Source organism: Exophiala aquamarina (genome assembly GCF_000709125.1).
Source record: "Exophiala aquamarina CBS 119918 chromosome Unknown aczIA-supercont1.7, whole genome shotgun sequence".
NCBI classification, from domain to species: Eukaryota; Fungi; Ascomycota; class Eurotiomycetes; order Chaetothyriales; family Herpotrichiellaceae; genus Exophiala; species Exophiala aquamarina.
The window spans coordinates 1,114,283-1,132,791 of NW_013550581.1; the positions used below are offsets into that span (position 1 = coordinate 1,114,283).

The following is an 18,509-nucleotide window of genomic DNA, read 5'->3' on the forward strand; positions in this document are numbered from 1 at the left end:
TTAAGTAGCGGTCGTAAGACTTCGCTAACGAGCGGCCTAGGTATCCTAAGCGACTCTCGACTAACGTCGAGAAAAAGGATAGTATCTATATTACGGCCGACTAGGCTACTTTATCTAGAAGTACGAGCTTAGGTTAGCCTAGCGACTATAAGAGTAAATAACGATAATAGCGATAACTACTACTAGAAATATAGAAGTAGCGTTAGTCGAGACGAAGTAGTTAAAAGAGTAGCTTTTAACGAAAATCGTCGTTAGAAGCGTACGAAGAAGATAGAGTAGAAGTAGAACGACTTTAAGAAGTTAATAAATAGTTTATCGTTCTTAGTATTTATATAAGTAAATTAAGAAGTTTTTATATTAGTACTAGTAGATATAGATTATTTATCTTATAGACTAATTAATATTCGTTTCGCTTTTTATAATAGTTTTTAGCGTATCCTAATTATTCCTCGCCTAATTATTAATTTTAGTACGAATATAAAGTTAGAAATTATAAACGTTATTAAGTTAGAAATTAATCTCGATAGTTATAAAGAGAATATCTTTCTTTATATAATTCTCGATATATCGTATTATTACGGGTTAAACCCGTATAAAGCTCTAGAGTACGCCCTAGAGCGATTACTCGTAGTGTACCTTTAGGCTATATAACTATATAGCCGAAGCTACGTAATTCCTCTCTATCGATTATCTCCTAGGAAACTATACTAACCTACTATAGGAGAAGCTAGGAAGTATTTCCTTTATTCGTATAGTAGATAGATTTTCTCTTTTCTTTTCTCTCCTTAGCTTTAGAATCCTCGTTATACGATAGTTAGACGAATTACTCTAAATTCCTAGCTAAACCCTTATAAATACTTATAGTATATAGCGGCGTAAGGCGCTATTATAGTCCCTTTTCGTTTTATCTCCGTACTTATACTAATCTCGACTCGTATCTTACTTACGATATTCGCCCTATTTATAGCTATTAGTAACTACTAGGGCCTTATAAGTAGCTACTATAGGCTTTATTACTACTTCTTTAAAATAAAGAACTAGAAGGAAAAATAAACGTCGACCTATCTACTCGTAATTAAACGAGTAGAAATAGAAAGGGAAGAACGAAGAGTAGGGCCTCTCCGGACCCTTTTAAAGCACTTATACCGTAACCGCCTCTAAACCGAGCACCTCGCGGTCACAATAATCCTAGCCGTGTCCGCTATAGTAGGTCGGGGTATAGAGCAATAAGATAGTCTCTTATATCTATATCGGTACGCGTACAATTTAAATAGTATAGTCTAGCGCTACAAAGGCGAATTCTTAGTCGCTAGATGCTGTAGTGAGTAGAGGGTGAGCCGATGGGTGAGTAGAAGGGTGATTAAGGGTGAGTGGAGGGTGAGCGGGTGAGCGTGCCTTAAAAGCGACGAGGCTAGGGTGAGCCGCTCCTAAGCTCGGGGCAGATTTTACTCCCACTATCTTGCCAAGTTTTTGTGATCCAAGAATCCAAACAAAGTCAATAGCCTGCCAGCAATCGTGTTGCACAACTCACGCTCTTCAAAACACAGCGTCCGCGTTGATACCAACGCCGGCTCGACCAGCGATAGAAAGTCGTCAAGCTTGCGTTCTTTCCGCATGACGATCTAATCGACAACTCTGACTCCACTTCTATATATATAAGTGATTGCCAATCTCAATGAGAGGGCAAGCAATGAAGGATTCGACAAAGTTCCTGTAGATCTACACAATTATTATGGGCGCAGAAGACATGATAGTGAACCTACCTTCAACTCTAGTGAAATGACCCTGGAACTTTGATTTCAGCAGATCCATGGCAGCGTTCTCTTCAAGACCTCCGATCGGCAGAACATTCTCATGGCTCACTGGTCAGTCAATTGTGGCGATTCGTGGTAATATGAACAGATCCTTGTTGAATTCTGTCAAATTAGAAAGTCTCGCCAGAGCGGATAAAGGCGCCTTGCAGGGCTGTTCCTATGCACCTACGAGTAAGAAGATCTGCTGGGTGGTTTCTCGCCTAGCCCTGGCTCGGCCCGGTCTGTGGGCTGACCCAGATACGGAATCATGCCATCACGTCGCTTCCATACATCACGCTCTCGATACGAGCTTCTCATCAAAAGATGCTGCCTGATTCCACCCACAAGCATATATTAACCACACGGACATGATTAAAGCAATTGGGCTCAGTCTCTCTCCCAACAAACCTACCGTCTGAGACTCCTGTTTCCTATCCAACTCCTGCGAACCTGATACTCGGCGAAATCCATGGCAAACGAGGAGAAGATAACCATCCTTGGTGGTCATGCGAAGCAAAAGCCTCCGCCGTCGCCGTGGAGGGCCTACTGGCGACTTCTGACATATGCCAGCCCTTTTGACCTTGGATTGCGACTATGTGGCATTGCCGCCGCGGCAGCAGCAGGGTCGGCTTTGCCATTGATGACCATTATACTTGGGGGTTTCGTGCAGGATTTCAATGACTTTAACCTGAGACTGATAGAGCCTGCCAAGTTCCGGCATGCCGTCAATAAGAATACGCTGTGGCTGGTGTATCTTTTCGTTGGCAAGCTTCTAGTACATGCGTCTCCTCCTGAACCACTGTGAATGGCAATTTTACTAAGCAATCGATTTCAAAGACATCCTACGCTGGGACGGTTCTGCATTGCATTACTGCTTCTAGCATCACACGCAGAGTCCGCCTACGATACTTGGAGACAGTCTTGCGTCAACCCATCTCCTATTTCGATTGCCACACAGCAGGGTCGGTCGCCTCAAGTCTGTCAGCAGACACAAATCTTATTGAAGTCGGCCTTGCAGAGAAAGTTGCCGTTGCCGTTGAATCCATCTCGATGCTCTGTACTGCATTCGTTATTGCCTTTGCTAAATCCTGGAGGCTGACAGTTGTGGCCGCAACAATCATTCCGTACATGATTTTTACAACCGGACTCCTTTCGTTTTTAAACACTAGGCTTGAGAAGAAAAAGCGGGCTACCTACCTTGTAGCATCGGGTATGGTTGAAGAATGGCTGGGCAGTGTTTCGACCGTGACTGCTCTTGGCGCAGCGGAGAAGGTTGCAGCGCGCTATAGGGAAGTCATCAAAGAATGCAAAACCCTTGGTATCAAAATGGGCCCACTGGAAGCAGGTATGTTTGGAAACATGTGGTTTGCCATGCACAGTGGATACGCCCTTGCACTTTACTATGGCATCAGGCTGCTCAATCGCCACCAGATACATGATGGTGGCACTCTTATGACGTGAGTCGCAAAGCAATGAGGACGTATCATGCTATTGTGTACTAAAAAGGTGATAGGGTACTGTTCTCTGTTGTCATCGGAAGTTCATCTATGGGCTTGGTCGCCCCTTCTCTGCCTAGTTTTATGAAGGCGGCATCATCTGCACAGCAGGTTCTGAAGGTGTTGGATGACGCTAAATCCCCAGACAGCGGGTCAGCTCGTGCACATAAACTGGTCCCTGCAACAGTCTATGGACGGTTAAGCCTGAAGAATATATCATTTTCCTATCCGGCGAGGCCGACAGTTAGGGTACTGGACAAACTCAGTATCGAAATACCCGAAAATCAATTGACCGCGGTCATTGGCCCGAGTGGATGTGGTAAAAGTACCATCGTCGGACTTCTCGAGAGATGGTACGATCCCGATGCCGGATCAATACATCTCGATGGCGCAAACATACAAGAATTAGATCGGGATTGGTTAAGGGGTAATATTGGTCTAGTGCAACAGGTAATACAAGATCCCTCGTTGAATGAAGGTTGAATGAAGATGGGCTGAGCTGATTCAGAATAGGAGCCAATGCTTTTCAACGACTCGATATATGAGAATATCTTGAATGGATTGACCACGGTAAGGGCGGAAGAACTACGAGAAACCGAGAAGCGTCAATTAGTCATTGAAGCTTGCATCACAGCGGACGCACATGACTTCATAGCAGAACTTCCAGAGGGATACGACACAAGGGTGGGCGAGCGCTCGGAGTTTCTGAGCGGAGGCCAAAAACAGAGGATTGCAATAGCCCGCAGCATTATTTCCAACCCCCAAATCCTCCTTCTTGACGAAGCAACCTCTGCACTTGATCTGGATTCGGAGCGAGCAGTACAACAAGCGCTTGCGAAAGCTTCCCGCGGGCGAACGACGTTGATGATTGCTCACAAGTTGTCAACTATCGAGCATGCCGACACCATTATTGTGATGGAGGGAGGTCGCGTTGCTGAACAAGGAACGCACGGTTCCCTTGTGGCTGCCGGTGGTCTTTACGCTCGTCTGCTCCGTGCGAAAGACGTTGTAGGTAACAAGGCCATCAAAAACCCCAGTGCATTGAAAGTGGTTCGAGAGGAAATTTCAACATCACCCCAGAAATCGACTCCAGCCAAGGGCCTTTCGAAACGAGCCGAGGATTTCAAGGACGCGACAGGTCTGGAATCCAAAACGATCAGCCGCAAGTTATCCATGATAAAATGCCTGTATGTCATTCTATCAGAGCAGAGGAAGATTGTGCCTTTCTTCATTGGTGGTTTGGTTGGCGGTACGATTGCCGGTTGCATGATGCCCGTTCAAGCATTTCTATTTTCTAGACTCGCAACTATTTTCCAATTCCAAGGCTCAACGCTCACTGCGAAAGCTGATTTCTGGGCTCTCATGTTCTTTATCCTCGGCCTCGCACAGCTAGCAACCTATAGTCTTACGTGGTTTCTGTTCTCGGTAGCTGGCGCCATAAGCTCTCTGAAGTACCGGGCCGAATATCTACGAGGTCTACTCATTCAGGACATTTCCTTCTTCGAAGCAACGGGGACTTCCTCTGGTGGCTTAACTGCTTTACTTGGCTTAGACGGCGAGGAGATGGACCTGATGATCAGCCTGAATCTTGGCCTAGTCATTATGTTCTTGATTGACTTGATTTCGAACTCAGTCCTGGCGCTTGCTATATACTGGAAACTGGCGCTGGTAGGTGTATTCATCTGTATACCTGTCCTGCTTGTTTCAGGCTACCTTCGCATGCGCCTCGATCGAGAGGGTCAGGACCGAGCTGCGAAGTTCTTCATAGAAAGCGCTCGCTTTAGCTCCGAAGCAGTCGGAGCTATTCGAACGATTGTGTCGATGACAATGGAATCCAAGGTCAACGACCGGTACGCCACCCGGTTGAAAACGGCGGCTGCAAGCTCCCTGAAGCGAACTATGATGTCGATGTTACTTTTCTCACTTGCAGACTCCTTAGACTTACTCGGTAGGTCAATGACTTCCGCGTGTTGTTCAGCTTACTGACTCGTTAAACCAGCCATGTCGCTCGTGTTCTGGTACGGTGGAAGACTTGTCTCACAGCACCAATTGGGTGTTTCAGCGTACTTCATTGTCTATGGGGCCGTTATTTTCGGTGGACAGTCTGCTGGGTTCGTCATCGGATACACAGCGAGTAAGTCTATGCAGGTCAGGTGATTGCCTTTCGCTAACTTTCACCGTTCTTCTCAGGCATCACAAAAGCTCATGCTTCCATGAACCGTATGCTTTATATGAAGCAGAAAAAACCAGCGATCAATCTTCAAACAGGCCAGGACCCATGCAAGCTGGTGAATTCAACTGGCATTGCCATTGAGTTCAAGCATGTCAATTTCCGCTATCCTGCTAGGCCAAACGTCGAAATCCTTCGCGATTTGAATTTCAAGGTCCAGCGTGGTGAAAAGGTCTGTCTGACAGGTCCCAGTGGATGCGGTAAATCCACTGTCATCTCGCTCATCGAGCGTTTCTATGATGTGACAGGAGGCGAGATACTCTTCAAGGGAACCAACATCCGCTCCCTCAATATCAGAGCGTACCGATCAATCTTCGGGTTTGTATCGCAAGAGACCAGCCTTTACCAGGGCACATTGCGCGACAATCTCATCTTGGGTGTTTTTGATTGCGCTACCATCACCGATGAACAACTGGACGCGGCTTGCCGCGACGCGAACATCTACGATTTCATCGTTTCATTACCGGGCGGCTATGACACCGAGTGTGGGCCCCACGGCCAAGCATTCAGTGGCGGCCAGAGGCAGCGGATTGCAATCGCACGCGCTCTGCTACGGAATCCGGAGATCTTACTTCTAGACGAAGCAACAAGTGCGTTGGATCCTGAGAATGAATTGCTCGTGAGAAATGCGTTGGACCGGGCCGCTACAAGCGGAGAGAGGACTATCATCAATATTTCACATCGGTTAGAGACGATGAAGGCGGCAGAGAAGATCTTCGTCATCGATAAGGGTGAAGTGGCGGAGGAAGGCTCGTTTGAAGAGCTGATGGAGCGCAAGGGCGTTCTTTGGGAGATGATGATTCAAGGCGATTTGACTTAGAGAAAGGATCCAGATTATCTATAGACGTCAGACCGCTAGAGTCTGTCACCTAAGATACTGAGAGCCAGAGAAAGGTTGGGGAAGATAGGAATTGGGCTCTTATACAGCCGCTGAATTTTTCTTCTTCAAGAGATATCATTCTAAGTATCGTGCATGGTTGCCACGAACGACTGTTTGAGTCAACGGCGATCCATCAGCGGGGCGGACAGTGTATTTCACGGACCGGTTACCCAAGTACTCACGATCGTCAACTTTGATCCAAGCATGGCCGATTTTTATCTCTGTGGAATCCTGGCCATTTTCTATGCTTGTCAAACAACTTTTGAACGCGTCGACGCGACACAGGTCCTGACCGAACCCATTTGAAGAATGCGCTGACACACCGCAAGTAGCCATTGCCAACCCTTGGCGGGCACTGCGCGACACCTTATCATGTGGGCCTTCTAGTCGGTCATGTGTCCCAGATTTTAGACCAGTACTCAGCGTCAGGGTAGAAAGATGAAGCTGACTAGGGAATCCCAGAGACCCTAAAAAAGTCATTGAATGCACCAAAGGTGACTTTAGTTCACTGGTGACTGACCTTGATTTCGGAAGTCTTCTTGTCCTTGAGATTTCTGTCAGATTCTGGTCTGAGTCTGTTTCTGCGGCTAGAACAGCACCAGTAATTCTATATCGCCTTAGGTACTGAATCAGCATCCGGCCCGTATACGGGTAGCATCGCCAATACTATTTACTACACTGCCTACGAGACTCCAGCATTGAGAGAATCCCTCAGAGTGGGAGGCGCACTACTTCTCAAGCACCTTTGCCGTAAGGAATCCGATATTTTAACTAGTTCCTGCACCGTTTCCTCGTCAGATTGTCTCATACTATACTTTTATAGCCTTTCAAACAATATACATAGATATAGCTTTCCAAATTCAGACTTCCGGACAATGTTTGGTATTCTATTGAGGCCTCAAAGCCCCACGCTCCAACATCCCCCACTTCCCATGGATATACTGTCGTAATTTCTTACCCCAGAAAGCTATTGGGATTACAATCCCTCCGACCACTAACAGCATCACCCCGATCTGCACATTTGCCCTTTCGAAACCCTGCGACATTATCCACGGGTAGATAGCATAGCTTAACCCAAAACTGGCTATGTAACTCCCACCACCGACCACGATAATGCCGGCAGATGCCCAGCGAGGGAAGGCTTCAGTAATCCACAGAGTATTGGCGGTGGACAAGCCAGCAAAAGCAAAGGCATTGAGAGCGTAGGATATGTAGATCAAGATCCAATGCCAATTACGCTGTGCTGTAAGCCCGTAGAGCACAACACTTGAAGCGCCAGCTAGGATCGGCAATGCAAATGCAGGAAGATAATGCTCTGCATCGCGCACCCCTCCGTTGCGCATAGCGAGACGGCGACAGATCCGTGCGATCATTAATCCAGATGCCGGCCAGGCGACAAATGAGCCAAACGCTGCGCTCAGGTTGACCCAGGAGATGATATTCATCGAAAAAGAGTATGGTTCGGCGCTGAGAACGCCGGCATAGGTCATCCCGATGGATAACATGCCGCCAAAGTTGATTGCATTGAGTAGCGCCACCCAGAAGACCAACGGGTTGAGTATGCATAGAGCAGCCTGGGGGTAGCAGACTAACATAGCCCTCCACCCTCCCTTCACTCTTGCGTGTAGACTTAACTGTTTCACTATGGCCACCCACCGTGATTTTTCAGGTATGTCAGGTAACATCTTCCCTCCGGGAACGTCTGCCCATTCCTCGTACAGTTTAATTTTCTCCGTTGCGCTTTGAACGAGGATGTGCCCGTCGAACGCTACAGCCGGACGGAGAAAATATGTTTCTGGGTAGAAGAAGAAGGCGAGAATAAGAGATATCCCACATGAGATACTCCCAATGGAATAGATGCGGCGCCATGAAATCCCGTCGTTGGTTATAAATGGGACTAGAGATAAAAGGGCAAGGGTGATAGCACCTCCAATGGACCAAAGCATAGCGATAGCTTGAGGGCGCTGGTGGATGAATGTAAGGTCAATGACCATTAGTAACATCTTTACGGAGTCAGAATCCTGGAAGACATCCAAAGGAATCGGCGACGTACGGTGCTCGTGGCCAGTCCCTCAGCGAGGCCTTGAAGGCAAATTGCTGCTAGAAGTTGATAAAAACTGCCTGCAATAGCAGCCCATACTGTTCCTAGTAACAGGATAACTGCACACAGCAGGAATACCGGTCTTCTTCCAATCGCCAACGACAGTGGTACCCACACGAATGCCCCAACGCCCATGAATAGCGTGGGGGCCGACACCAGTGTGTCAAGACGAAACGGCTTTGTGTCCTAAGGCATTATCAGCAGACATGTCAAGAGTCGTCCAGCATCTGCTTCGACTAGGGAAGTCAGATCCGTACTTTTGCGCTGTATTCTTCCTTCAGCCCGCGGAACATCAGACTCGGAGCCTGTACCAGCAACAGCCCATTGACAGCAAATAAAACCACTGTGGTAAGCGCCCCCGCCCGCTTCTTTTTGCTCCAGTTCAGAGGATCTCGCTGTGACTTGGTAGGGATGGGTAGGCTGAGCATGCGTCCATTAGAGGTAATCAGGTAGACGCTACCTGAGAGATCTCTGGACGAACGAGTGGACACATGAGGAGCCGCCATTGCATTTCCTAGCTTCCCTGGCTCCTCTTTGGCAGCTCTGGATTATTGTGGTGAAAGACAAGTGGATTTATATATATCAAGGCCAAGATAGCATTGGTGGACTAGATTTGTTAACTTGAAACAAAGTGTAACTCTTAGCCATGTTTCGAACTGGCTGCAGCCTCGATTCTAAGTTTGTCTAAAAGAGCTTGACTGTGTCATCGATTCGAGTCCAGGCCTTAGCCTAAGGTGCAAGTTGTGATGACTAGAAGCAAAATGGATCTACGAAGGCTTGTGCGCACTTCCCCGCAGATGTTGTAACTGCCGATCACCAATATAAGGCTGTCAGGTAACCAGGGTAGAAATCACACAATAAGTGCTTGAACTAATTTAGTTGTCCTGCATACATACTAACTCGGACAGTAACAGGTGATTTCCTCGAGATCTGTATGGCGAACCGCCAATTAAGTACGCTTATTAATAGAAGGGCCAGGATTTATTATATGCCGCACAGGCACTCAGGGTTAAACTTTCGTTGAAACACTCTTTAAGTGCCGTGTGCGTCGTAAGCAGAGTTTTCTTGCGTTGTTGTGCTAAGATGAGTATTACGAAGAGCGCCTTACCTCATTTAGCAGCGCGGCAAATGCAATAATTAATACCCGAGTTCAAGCTGCTCGGTTCTTGCGATTGTTGAGCCGGGAGATTCAGCCTAGGAAGGTTGCCGCATTAGGCGTGCATATCTAGTTGCTGTATCCTTCTAGGGCTCAGTCGCAAGCACGATCTCCCCGCTCATCAACGAGCCTGGAACACTTAGTCCTCAACACCGACTCTATGACACTTGCGGAATCAAATTACACCACGGCACAGCGCTGAATAAAGGAGATTAATAAACCGTACAGATGTGGGTTCTGGAGCCATGGAAGGAACTGACCTCGCCCCCGTCTAAATCTTAGCCCATAGGCTTACAGTTACAGGGTAGCAACTAGGATTCGAGCTCATCCATTTACTTTTATAAAAGAACCTTTAAATAGTAAATAAATGGCTAACAAGAGATACTGTGAGAAATGACAAGGCTGAGAGATGGAATAGGCTAGGTCCCGTGACCTATTGCTCTAGCCACGTGACCCACAGTCCACGCAGCTTGCCAAAATAAAAGGTGGACACTGCATGTCACGTCCTGTCTGTCACACAAACCCTAGTGAGGTGCGAACGGTTTTGGCATCGCTTATCTCGCCAAGGAGTTGTTTGTACTTTATCAGCTGTTAAAATGCTAAATTCGTAAGATGTCCAGGGCCGGTATCAGACGCTTATCTTTGGACTATTGGACTATTATTTCAGCCATAGCCATGGGCAGGGCCTTTTCCCGCTGTTCAATTGATCAATCGATCAAACCCATCACTTTATCCCCCATTCGATCTAGCAAGAATAATGCCCAGAGCAATCTTCGGAAAGAGGCAACGCACCTCACAAGCCTGTGACTTTTGTCATGGGAGAGGCCTCAGATGCCGTCGAAATACCACAAATGATACCTCGCACGTAGAGTCAAGCTGTCTCGCCTGCCTGGACTATGGAGTGCATTGCACAGTGATTCGACCGGTAAAGAAGCGAGGGAGGAAGCCAAAGAGTGCCACTTCTCATGAGCTCGAACAAGACGCGGTTGATGGAAACCAGGGAGTCCAGTCGTTGGATACCATTCGACTTCTCGTGCGTATCTATTGCGATACTATGTATCAATGCTAGTATGGGTCCTTCCCCATTTCAATGCACCCCAGGCTGGCAAACAGGTGGTTGACGCGGCTGTCTAGCTTCCCATTTCTGCCCGAGAAAGATCTTTCAACTCGTTGGGAAGACGGCATACCCAGCCCAGATGAGCCATCCTACATGGTGTTGATGGCACTCTGCGCCGTCAGTGCCAACACAGCTGAGCTTGACGCCGTCTTTGACCAGTCTCTACTCGAAGACCGATCCATTCCTGACAGCGAGCAATATTTCCTAGAAGCCATTTCGAAGATCCCTACACGATTTTCTCAGCTTCAAGACTTCGATTATTTGCGAGCATTCGGCCTGCTGACGGTATACTCTCTGCAACGTGGAAATCATAGTGATCTCCAACACTATCTTGGACAGTATCACGCTTTGGTTGCTGAACATGGGTTTCATGATGAAAGCCGCTGGCCAGATAACATTCCAATGTCCGAAGTGGACGATCGGAGGAGGCTGTTCTGGTGCGTCTATCGTCTTGAGATACACTCTTCATGCGTCTTTGGGCATATGGTGCGGATGCCCGAGGCCCAAGTATCCGTATCCTACCCTCGAACCACGCCTATGATGGACACCGAAACGCAGGCATGGACTGTTGGCTGGGACTATATCACCGATCTATTCCGATTCCTGGAGTATGCAATCTTCAGCCTTCGAGCATGCAAAAATCGCAAAGCTGTCTTGGCTGTCTTCTGTGATCGACCCTCTCCAACCATGTTGCTTGACAGTCTAGCTCGACTTAAGGCGAGCAAACCTCGCACTTTGATCGGCTTGAACGATCAGGACAGCCAATTTGGCAGTAATCGTTGCAGATACATGGCAGTTCAGATCAGCTGCACAGAAGCTCTCGCCACCATCATGGCCTTGCTCTACTGCCAGGCTCCCGCCCAGGAAGTCACGGAAATTGCCGAAATCTTCCTTCAAGAGCTAACCACGGCGCCTCTAATCATGTTTAAAGTTGCCAGCAGCCAAATTGTGCATCAGCTACTGGGTGTCGGGCACATGCTCTCGAATGTCTCCCGGTATGATAATGGTCAGTACAGATCAGAAGCCAAGCGATTGCTTGCTTTCCTGGGCGATCTCGTGAAAAATCTGGAGAATGTGATTCCAGCCGCGGCAGCGGCCGGAGAACGCCTGCTCGTCCTGACGAAAGCTATTTCATAAACCGAAACATCTCTCTTGATTCCTTCTCCTATGATGCTATCTCGACTATTCATTATCCGGGTCAAAAGCACACATTACTCTCATGACGATTTTCGAGACTAACTTGCTGCAATGACTACGAGCTCTCGTGAACTCATTCCTGCAACACAACCACTGTTGTCATATACTTCCGATATGCCGGGATAGACCATCTCCGAAGCCGCTTGCCGTACACAATGAGTGCTAGGAAGGAGAACGTGCATGCTATCGAGATTGCAGCGGCCGTGATGAAGCAATTCTGCAGACCTTGTGCAACCCACCACGGTGTGATGGCATAGCTGAAACCAAATCCAATAGTGTTGCGGATAATCATGATTGACACCATCGTCTCTCCAGCAATTTCCTTGAAACAGTCCACACTATAGCTGACCGCGATGGAGCCGCCAGTCACGCACCCGAAAGTCAGCATTCCGAGGCCAAAGACTAAGCCGATCCAATGAACCTCGTTGTATGCACCAACGCCCCAAGTCACAAGTCCAGCTGCAGAGATGATTCCAGAGATGGTCAAGACCCAAAGCCGCTGTTCAGGCTCGCGTATGCCGTTGTTGCGTCGTGCGAGCGATAGTGCCATCCAATCTGCCACTTTACCAGACCACAGCGATGCAAGTGCTGCACCGATTATGGGACCAGCGTATACTGAGCCGACTTGCGCGGCCGACCATCCGTACGGCTTTCCTGTCAGCACAGGACTGGCTGTGCCGTTGAGCACATTGTACCATGCAAGGTTTATGCCATACAGGAAACCTGCCCATGCGACGGTGGGGAATTTGAAGATCATGATCAGGGGTCGATACGCCATGCGAAGCATATCCAGATTGCTGGGCCGTCCTGGAAGCGGTCGAAACAGATTGTACTTGCTTCGGCTGGACTTCGGCTTTGGCGAGGGGAGAATTTCGTCTGCTGTTGGTGAAGTGTCCTTCTCCGAGCTCGAGTGGCCCTTTGCCTGGACAGATTCGTGACTTGGGCTCTGGCTCTCGATTTCCAAGGCATTGAATGTATTGCCACGGAAATAAATTGTCTCTTCCATGAAGAAGAACATGATTACGAAGCATACAGAGCAAATGATTGTGCCCAGGTTCATGGTCCAGCGCCATCCATATGCGTCGTTGAACCAACCCGCTACAAGAGGGGCAAGGAAATTGGACCCGAACAAGATGAAGACGTATATGCCCATGTATGTTCCTCGATTGTGGGCAAAGAAGAGATCAAAACAAGTGACTTCGGACAATGATTCGATCGGAGAGACGACAATACCAATCAAAACCCGATGCGCGTACCACTCCCCTAAGGAGTTCGAGTATGCCGTCCAAACCATGATGGGGATAGTGAGGAACATGGTGATCAAGTATACACCACGACGGCCATAGGTGAGGGCGATTGGTTGCCAGATGAGACAACACCAACCGAAGAAAAGGAACATGACACCTGTTCCCTGGACCAGGTCGGCAGTCGAAATGCCAGTATCGGCCGTGATGTCTGCCAGGACCGAGTATTGAAGAGACGTTGCAATTCCCGTGCCGAGTACGTACAAGTACGACATGCTCACTGCGAGCAGTTTGCGACGATATGTCCAGTTGAGGGGATCTTCGGGATCGGAGCTCGGTCGCGGGATCAGAACGATGTCTCCGTGGGAAGCATCGTGACGCGACGATGTCATCTGTCGTGCCACATCGACAAGATGGACGGTGCCCGGGACGTAGTCGGCATCTTGTTCAGACTGGCCGGCCATGTGGATTGTAGTCAAGCAAGAGTTAAACAATGCGTGTCGACGAAGACGCTGGGGGCTAGAACTTAGAAGGGTTGATTGTGAGACAACATTCTGCTCGTTGGCTTTTATGATGGGTTTATATAGCCCGAGTCGCATATCTGATTCACTTCGCCAAGGGGCTTAATGCACCAGGATGATCAAAAACTAGAGGTGATAATTCGATAGTGGAGAATTTTGCAGCTGCTAAAAGGATAATTCCTAACGGCGTCGTTTTGCTCGTTGGCTTTTCATGGTGGATTGATAGCCCTAGTCGCATAAAATGCGATAGTGGAGATCCTACACCTGTTAAACGGGTAATTTGTAACGGTGTCGTTCTGCGGCTTTGAGGTCTAGCAAATGTAATGAAAACCTGATAGAAATTCAACTACCACTTAGATCACTGATAAAGAAGATATGCTTTGGATCTACTCATCACTTTTAGGTAATACCGCCACTGTCAAGGTTGGAGGGGAAGGTCAGCCTATAATACAAGGCCTATTCTCCCTATGCTCGGCTTATTCTCTCCATCTATTTTTGCGATTCCTCATCAGTTCGTACCACAGATCGAAAATCCGGAAGTGTAGAAGAAGCCCGCGGCGTGATTCAGCCCAGGCATAATTTGAAGGAACATGGGCTCATTTGTTGAACCATCGGTAAAATCCCTGCTCCTACTGCTTCTCCTGACCATTTTACGTACTCTCGATCTGAACGCTGAACGCTGATGCCAACCTCGAAAAAGACTCTATCAGTAGTTGAAGCGACGGTCTCAGACCTTACATCAGCTCTAGCCGGCGGCCATATCACCAGTGTCGAGTTAATCACAAAATCACTGCTCCGCATCGCAAAATATGACCGACGCTCGATTTTGCTCAACTCAACCCCGATCATCAATGAGCGTGTGTTTGAAGAAGCTCAAGCGTCAGATGACCGACGGGCTTCACATTTGCCAATTGGCCCACTTGATGGCATCCCATGCACCATCAAGGACTCGTACAAGATCAAAGGCATGACGGTCGCGGCCGGCTCACCCGCATTCCAGAACCTGGTTGCCAACGAAGATGCGTTCACAGTGGCCAAGATCAGGGGAGCTGGTGCGGTGATCTTGGGCCGCACGAACATGCCGCCAATGGCTGCGGGAGGTATGCAGCGCGGTGTATATGGGCGTGCGGAGTCGCCTTATAATTCCGAGTACTTAACCGCTGCGTTCGCGTCTGGCTCTTCCAACGGCTCGGCTACCGCGACGGCGGCGAGCTTTGGCGTGTTTGGAATGGGGGAGGAAACAATCTCATCTGGCCGCTCGCCGGCCTCCAATAACGGCTTGGTGGCTTATACGCCCTCAAGAGGCATCATCTCTCTACGAGGAAACTGGCCACTTTTCCCCACTTGTGATGTGGTAGTGCCGCACACAAGGACGGTGGCGGATATGTTTTGCCTCCTGGACGCCATCGCAGTGGAGGATCGAGATACCAACGGCGATTTCTGGAGAGGTCAGCCCTTCATCAAGCTACCAGAGGTCGAAAAGTTCCGCCCAAAGTCGTATCACGACCTGGCTGACGCGGAAGCACTCACCGGTAAAAAGATTGGTGTCCCCAAAATGTACATCGGCGAAGTGGATTCAGACCCGAGGGCGCGAAAAGTGCATACCCGACAGTCTGTGATCGACCTCTGGATGAGCGCCAGAAAGAAGCTAGAGTCACTCGGCGCCACCGTAGAAGAAGTTGACTTTCCTGTGGTCACCAACTTTGATGCCACAGATGGGCACGGCACCACGGATGAATCTTCCGCACCGCCTCACCGCAACGAAGTCGATATGGCCCAACTCATGGCCTACGCCTGGGACGATTTCCTCGCAGCTAATGGCGACGCCGGTGTCGCAACTTCCCTTGCTCAGATAGACTCGTCCACCATCTTCCCTCGCCCACCTGGTGCGCTTCCAGACCGCTACGATGCCCAAGATCCTCTGGTCCGACACACCGACGTCGTGGCCCACGTCACCAATGGACGAGTCCCAACATACGATATCCAAGGCTTGGCAAATGCCCTCCATAAGCTCGAAGCCGTACGGAAATCAGAGTACGAAGACTGGCTCACATCTCTCGGTCTCGACGCTGTCGTTTGGCCCTGCAATGCGGACGTTGGACGTGCCGATGCCGACACTAATGAGGAGTCAGCTAAGGCGGCGTGGAGGAATGGGGTCCTATACTCGAATGGGAACTGTGCCATCAGGCAGCTGGGTATCCCGACCGTCAATGTGCCGATGGGTGTGATGGCTGATACGGGTATGCCGGTAAATCTGACGTTTGCAGGGAGGGCGTACGACGATGCTGCCTTGTTCAAGTATGCATTTGCCTTTGAGGAAGCGACGAGGTTGAGGCAGCCTCCTGGAAGGACACCGGTTCTCGTGACGGACACGATTGCGCTTTTAGGAGGAGAGAAAAAGTTGGGAATCTCCCCACCGACGTTGACATTGTCTGAGGCTGAGGCTGAGGCTGAAGCTGTCGTTGTTGATCAAGGAGGACAAGGATCTCAAGGTGGGAAGAAAAAGATTCACCTGGCAGGTACTGTCTCTGAAGAGGAATTGTCTGCACTGCATCTGTATGTGGATGGGAATGAGATTTCCCGAGCAACCATCGTTATCTCCAAGGGAGAATGGCGGGCCCATGTGGAGGTAGACATGGATCTTGACTGGTTTAAGGTGCGACCTGAGGAGAAGAGGGTTCCTGATCTCAGCAAATCAATGGTCATCGTGCTGGCCAAGGGGAAGAACGGGAGGTCGAGTGCCAAAATGGAATTTGTGTAGAATTCTGAGTGGCAGCGTCAGCCAAAAAGAAAAGGATGGTTGAAGTGGTCAGGGATATCATCCTGGAGATGACTCAGACGCGAAGCACAGAAGCCTTCTTATCGTCAGGATCGTTCCAGCGTTATCAATATTTAGGTAGAATTGTCTCCTTCCATTTAACCTCGTTCTATCGGTTACACGTAGTTTTGTAAACAATACCTAGTTATAGTTATGATGCACATCCTGAGAGCTGGAATCTGGGAGATTGCGTGTGCAAGCAGCAAGGCTGAACGTGAGCCTCGACAAGCCCACTTGTGAATTTGACTGCTACAGGGTACGACCTAATAGCGGCTTCACTCCCCAGCTTTGTTAGGAATTAAGTGTCGCCGCTATATCATCCTTGCTTAGATGCCAATTTCCCTTCGCTTGGCATCGTCCCATCGAATCTTATTGGGCTAGACGGTTTCGTCCTCGACATCACTTTCGCTTACCAACCTCGATGAGGATGCACATAACCTCATGAGATATCACGCTTAGCTCGATTCCGTGGAGACAAGCGGCTAGATATTTGGCCAACTCATCCACTGTTGGCGCAAAAACCGAATGTTCTAGCACCTCTACTCAACCATTTGCCACCAGAGCAGACTGACTGCCTTTACATCGGGAGATCAACACAAAAAGCCCTTGGTAACTCTCCGGCGCACTCGACATAAAGCACCCGTCATAGCGTTGTCCGGAACTCAATCTCAAGGAAGGTCTCCATCTAACATGGAGACATCTGACAGTTCTCTGAAAGAGCTCTTTGTGCGGACAAAGTCCCAACAGGATGAGCTGGAACTTCTCGAACCACAAAGTGAAGCGTTCAAAACTAGCATCCAGTCAATCATTGACAGCCTCGAAAAATGCCGTCAGCTCATCCAAAAACTCTCGATCTTCAGCTCAAATGAGGAGGTTGAAGATATTTCTACCAACGATCTCCAGTATGGAGGCCATATCAAGATAGCACAGAACGCTCACTAACTTATTCCTAGGTATCTGACGGTGGACTACACACTCGCTGAGCTGAAGACGCGATCGTACGGTGACGACAGGATCACGTCTTTGAAACAGTCTTCAGAGCTCTTAGAAAACTTTCTGACGAGGCTGGATCACTACGGACTGTTGAATCCAGCCGACAGAAAACTTTATCAGCGTTTCTTGGGGTCACGAGGAACCTTCAGAGTGATAATAACGAATAACCCGGATGACAAACGAAAGATCAAGGTCGGGCGCTTCCAGGAAGAAAAAGTCCTCAAGCAGAAGCTGGAGGTGAGAGAGCTCTATCATTGACTATCAAGGCTTGAGCTAATAACAGCAGTATCTCAAGAACGAATCCCGAAAGGCTAACATTGATGAGGAAACCATTCGTGACCTCTATCTGGCAGAGGTCTCTCTTTCGGTCAACCGTGCGTTTTCTTCTCTTGATATGATCACGCAGGAGTTAGAAATGTTATCGCAAATGCGTCAAGCTGCACCAGCTCAAATCGGACCTCCCTCCGATCACAGGGCCCCGACACGGCCAAATCAATATACTGAACGACTTGATGGCCCAGTTACGCTTGCAGGACTTGGTCGTAAAGGAGGGCCGCTGCTGAGTAAAAGTGGTAAACCACTTCAGCCTTTCATCATCACAGATAAGCGAAGCCAGCTCCAAAAGGGCGTGTTCCGGCCAGGCCACAATCTACCAACCATGAGTATTGACGAGTACCTGGCAGAGGAGCATAGGCGAGGAGGTATCATCAAAGGCACTGGTGATGAGCCCAGACCTGAACCCGATGAGGATAATATGGCGGAGGCCGATGCTGCGACAATGAAAGCTAGGGAATGGGATGAATTTGTGGAAGCCAACCCGAAGGGTGCAGGGAATACCCTGAATCGAGGATAACATGCCCGGTTCTCGTGCCAATTAGACCCAATCAAATGAGATGAATCACTGCGGGCTTGAAACACTCGAGACAGCTCTGCAACCGTATCAGGTAAATCTGCTTATGTTCC

At 48.8% G+C, this 18,509-nt stretch overlaps 6 protein-coding genes across 6 annotated transcripts; 4 read left to right on the forward strand and 2 right to left on the reverse strand.

Moving 5' to 3' along the window:
- Nucleotides 1-2,262: 2,262 nt before the first annotated feature.
- Nucleotides 2,263-6,339, forward strand: A1O9_08394 (uncharacterized protein; the record flags this gene model as incomplete). The annotated part of the gene is made up of 6 exons (XM_013402780.1): nt 2,263-2,568; nt 2,631-3,250; nt 3,307-3,739; nt 3,803-5,237; nt 5,289-5,423; nt 5,480-6,339. The coding sequence occupies 6 exons, from the start codon at nt 2,263-2,265 to the stop codon at nt 6,337-6,339; spliced, it is 3,789 nt and encodes a 1,262-aa protein (XP_013258234.1).
- Nucleotides 6,340-7,286: 947 nt separating this feature from the next.
- On the reverse strand, nt 7,287-9,006 carry A1O9_08395 (uncharacterized protein; the record flags this gene model as incomplete). The annotated part of the gene is made up of 3 exons (XM_013402781.1): nt 7,287-8,402; nt 8,453-8,686; nt 8,758-9,006. The coding sequence occupies 3 exons, from the start codon at nt 9,004-9,006 to the stop codon at nt 7,287-7,289; spliced, it is 1,599 nt and encodes a 532-aa protein (XP_013258235.1).
- Nucleotides 9,007-10,866: 1,860 nt separating this feature from the next.
- Nucleotides 10,867-11,910, forward strand: A1O9_08396 (uncharacterized protein; the record flags this gene model as incomplete). The annotated part of the gene is made up of 1 exon (XM_013402782.1): nt 10,867-11,910. One exon carries the CDS (start codon nt 10,867-10,869, stop codon nt 11,908-11,910), a length of 1,044 nt encoding a protein of 347 aa, XP_013258236.1.
- Nucleotides 11,911-12,043: 133 nt separating this feature from the next.
- A1O9_08397 (uncharacterized protein) lies at nt 12,044-13,678 on the reverse strand (the record flags this gene model as incomplete). Its single annotated transcript, XM_013402783.1, has 1 exon — nt 12,044-13,678. One exon carries the CDS (start codon nt 13,676-13,678, stop codon nt 12,044-12,046), a length of 1,635 nt encoding a protein of 544 aa, XP_013258237.1.
- Nucleotides 13,679-14,417: 739 nt separating this feature from the next.
- Nucleotides 14,418-16,496, forward strand: A1O9_08398 (amidase; the record flags this gene model as incomplete). The annotated part of the gene is made up of 1 exon (XM_013402784.1): nt 14,418-16,496. The coding sequence occupies one exon, from the start codon at nt 14,418-14,420 to the stop codon at nt 16,494-16,496; it is 2,079 nt and encodes a 692-aa protein (XP_013258238.1).
- Nucleotides 16,497-17,243: 747 nt separating this feature from the next.
- Nucleotides 17,244-18,399, forward strand: A1O9_08399 (uncharacterized protein; the record flags this gene model as incomplete). The annotated part of the gene is made up of 3 exons (XM_013402785.1): nt 17,244-17,455; nt 17,507-17,783; nt 17,833-18,399. The coding sequence occupies 3 exons, from the start codon at nt 17,244-17,246 to the stop codon at nt 18,397-18,399; spliced, it is 1,056 nt and encodes a 351-aa protein (XP_013258239.1).
- Nucleotides 18,400-18,509: the final 110 nt, after the last annotated feature.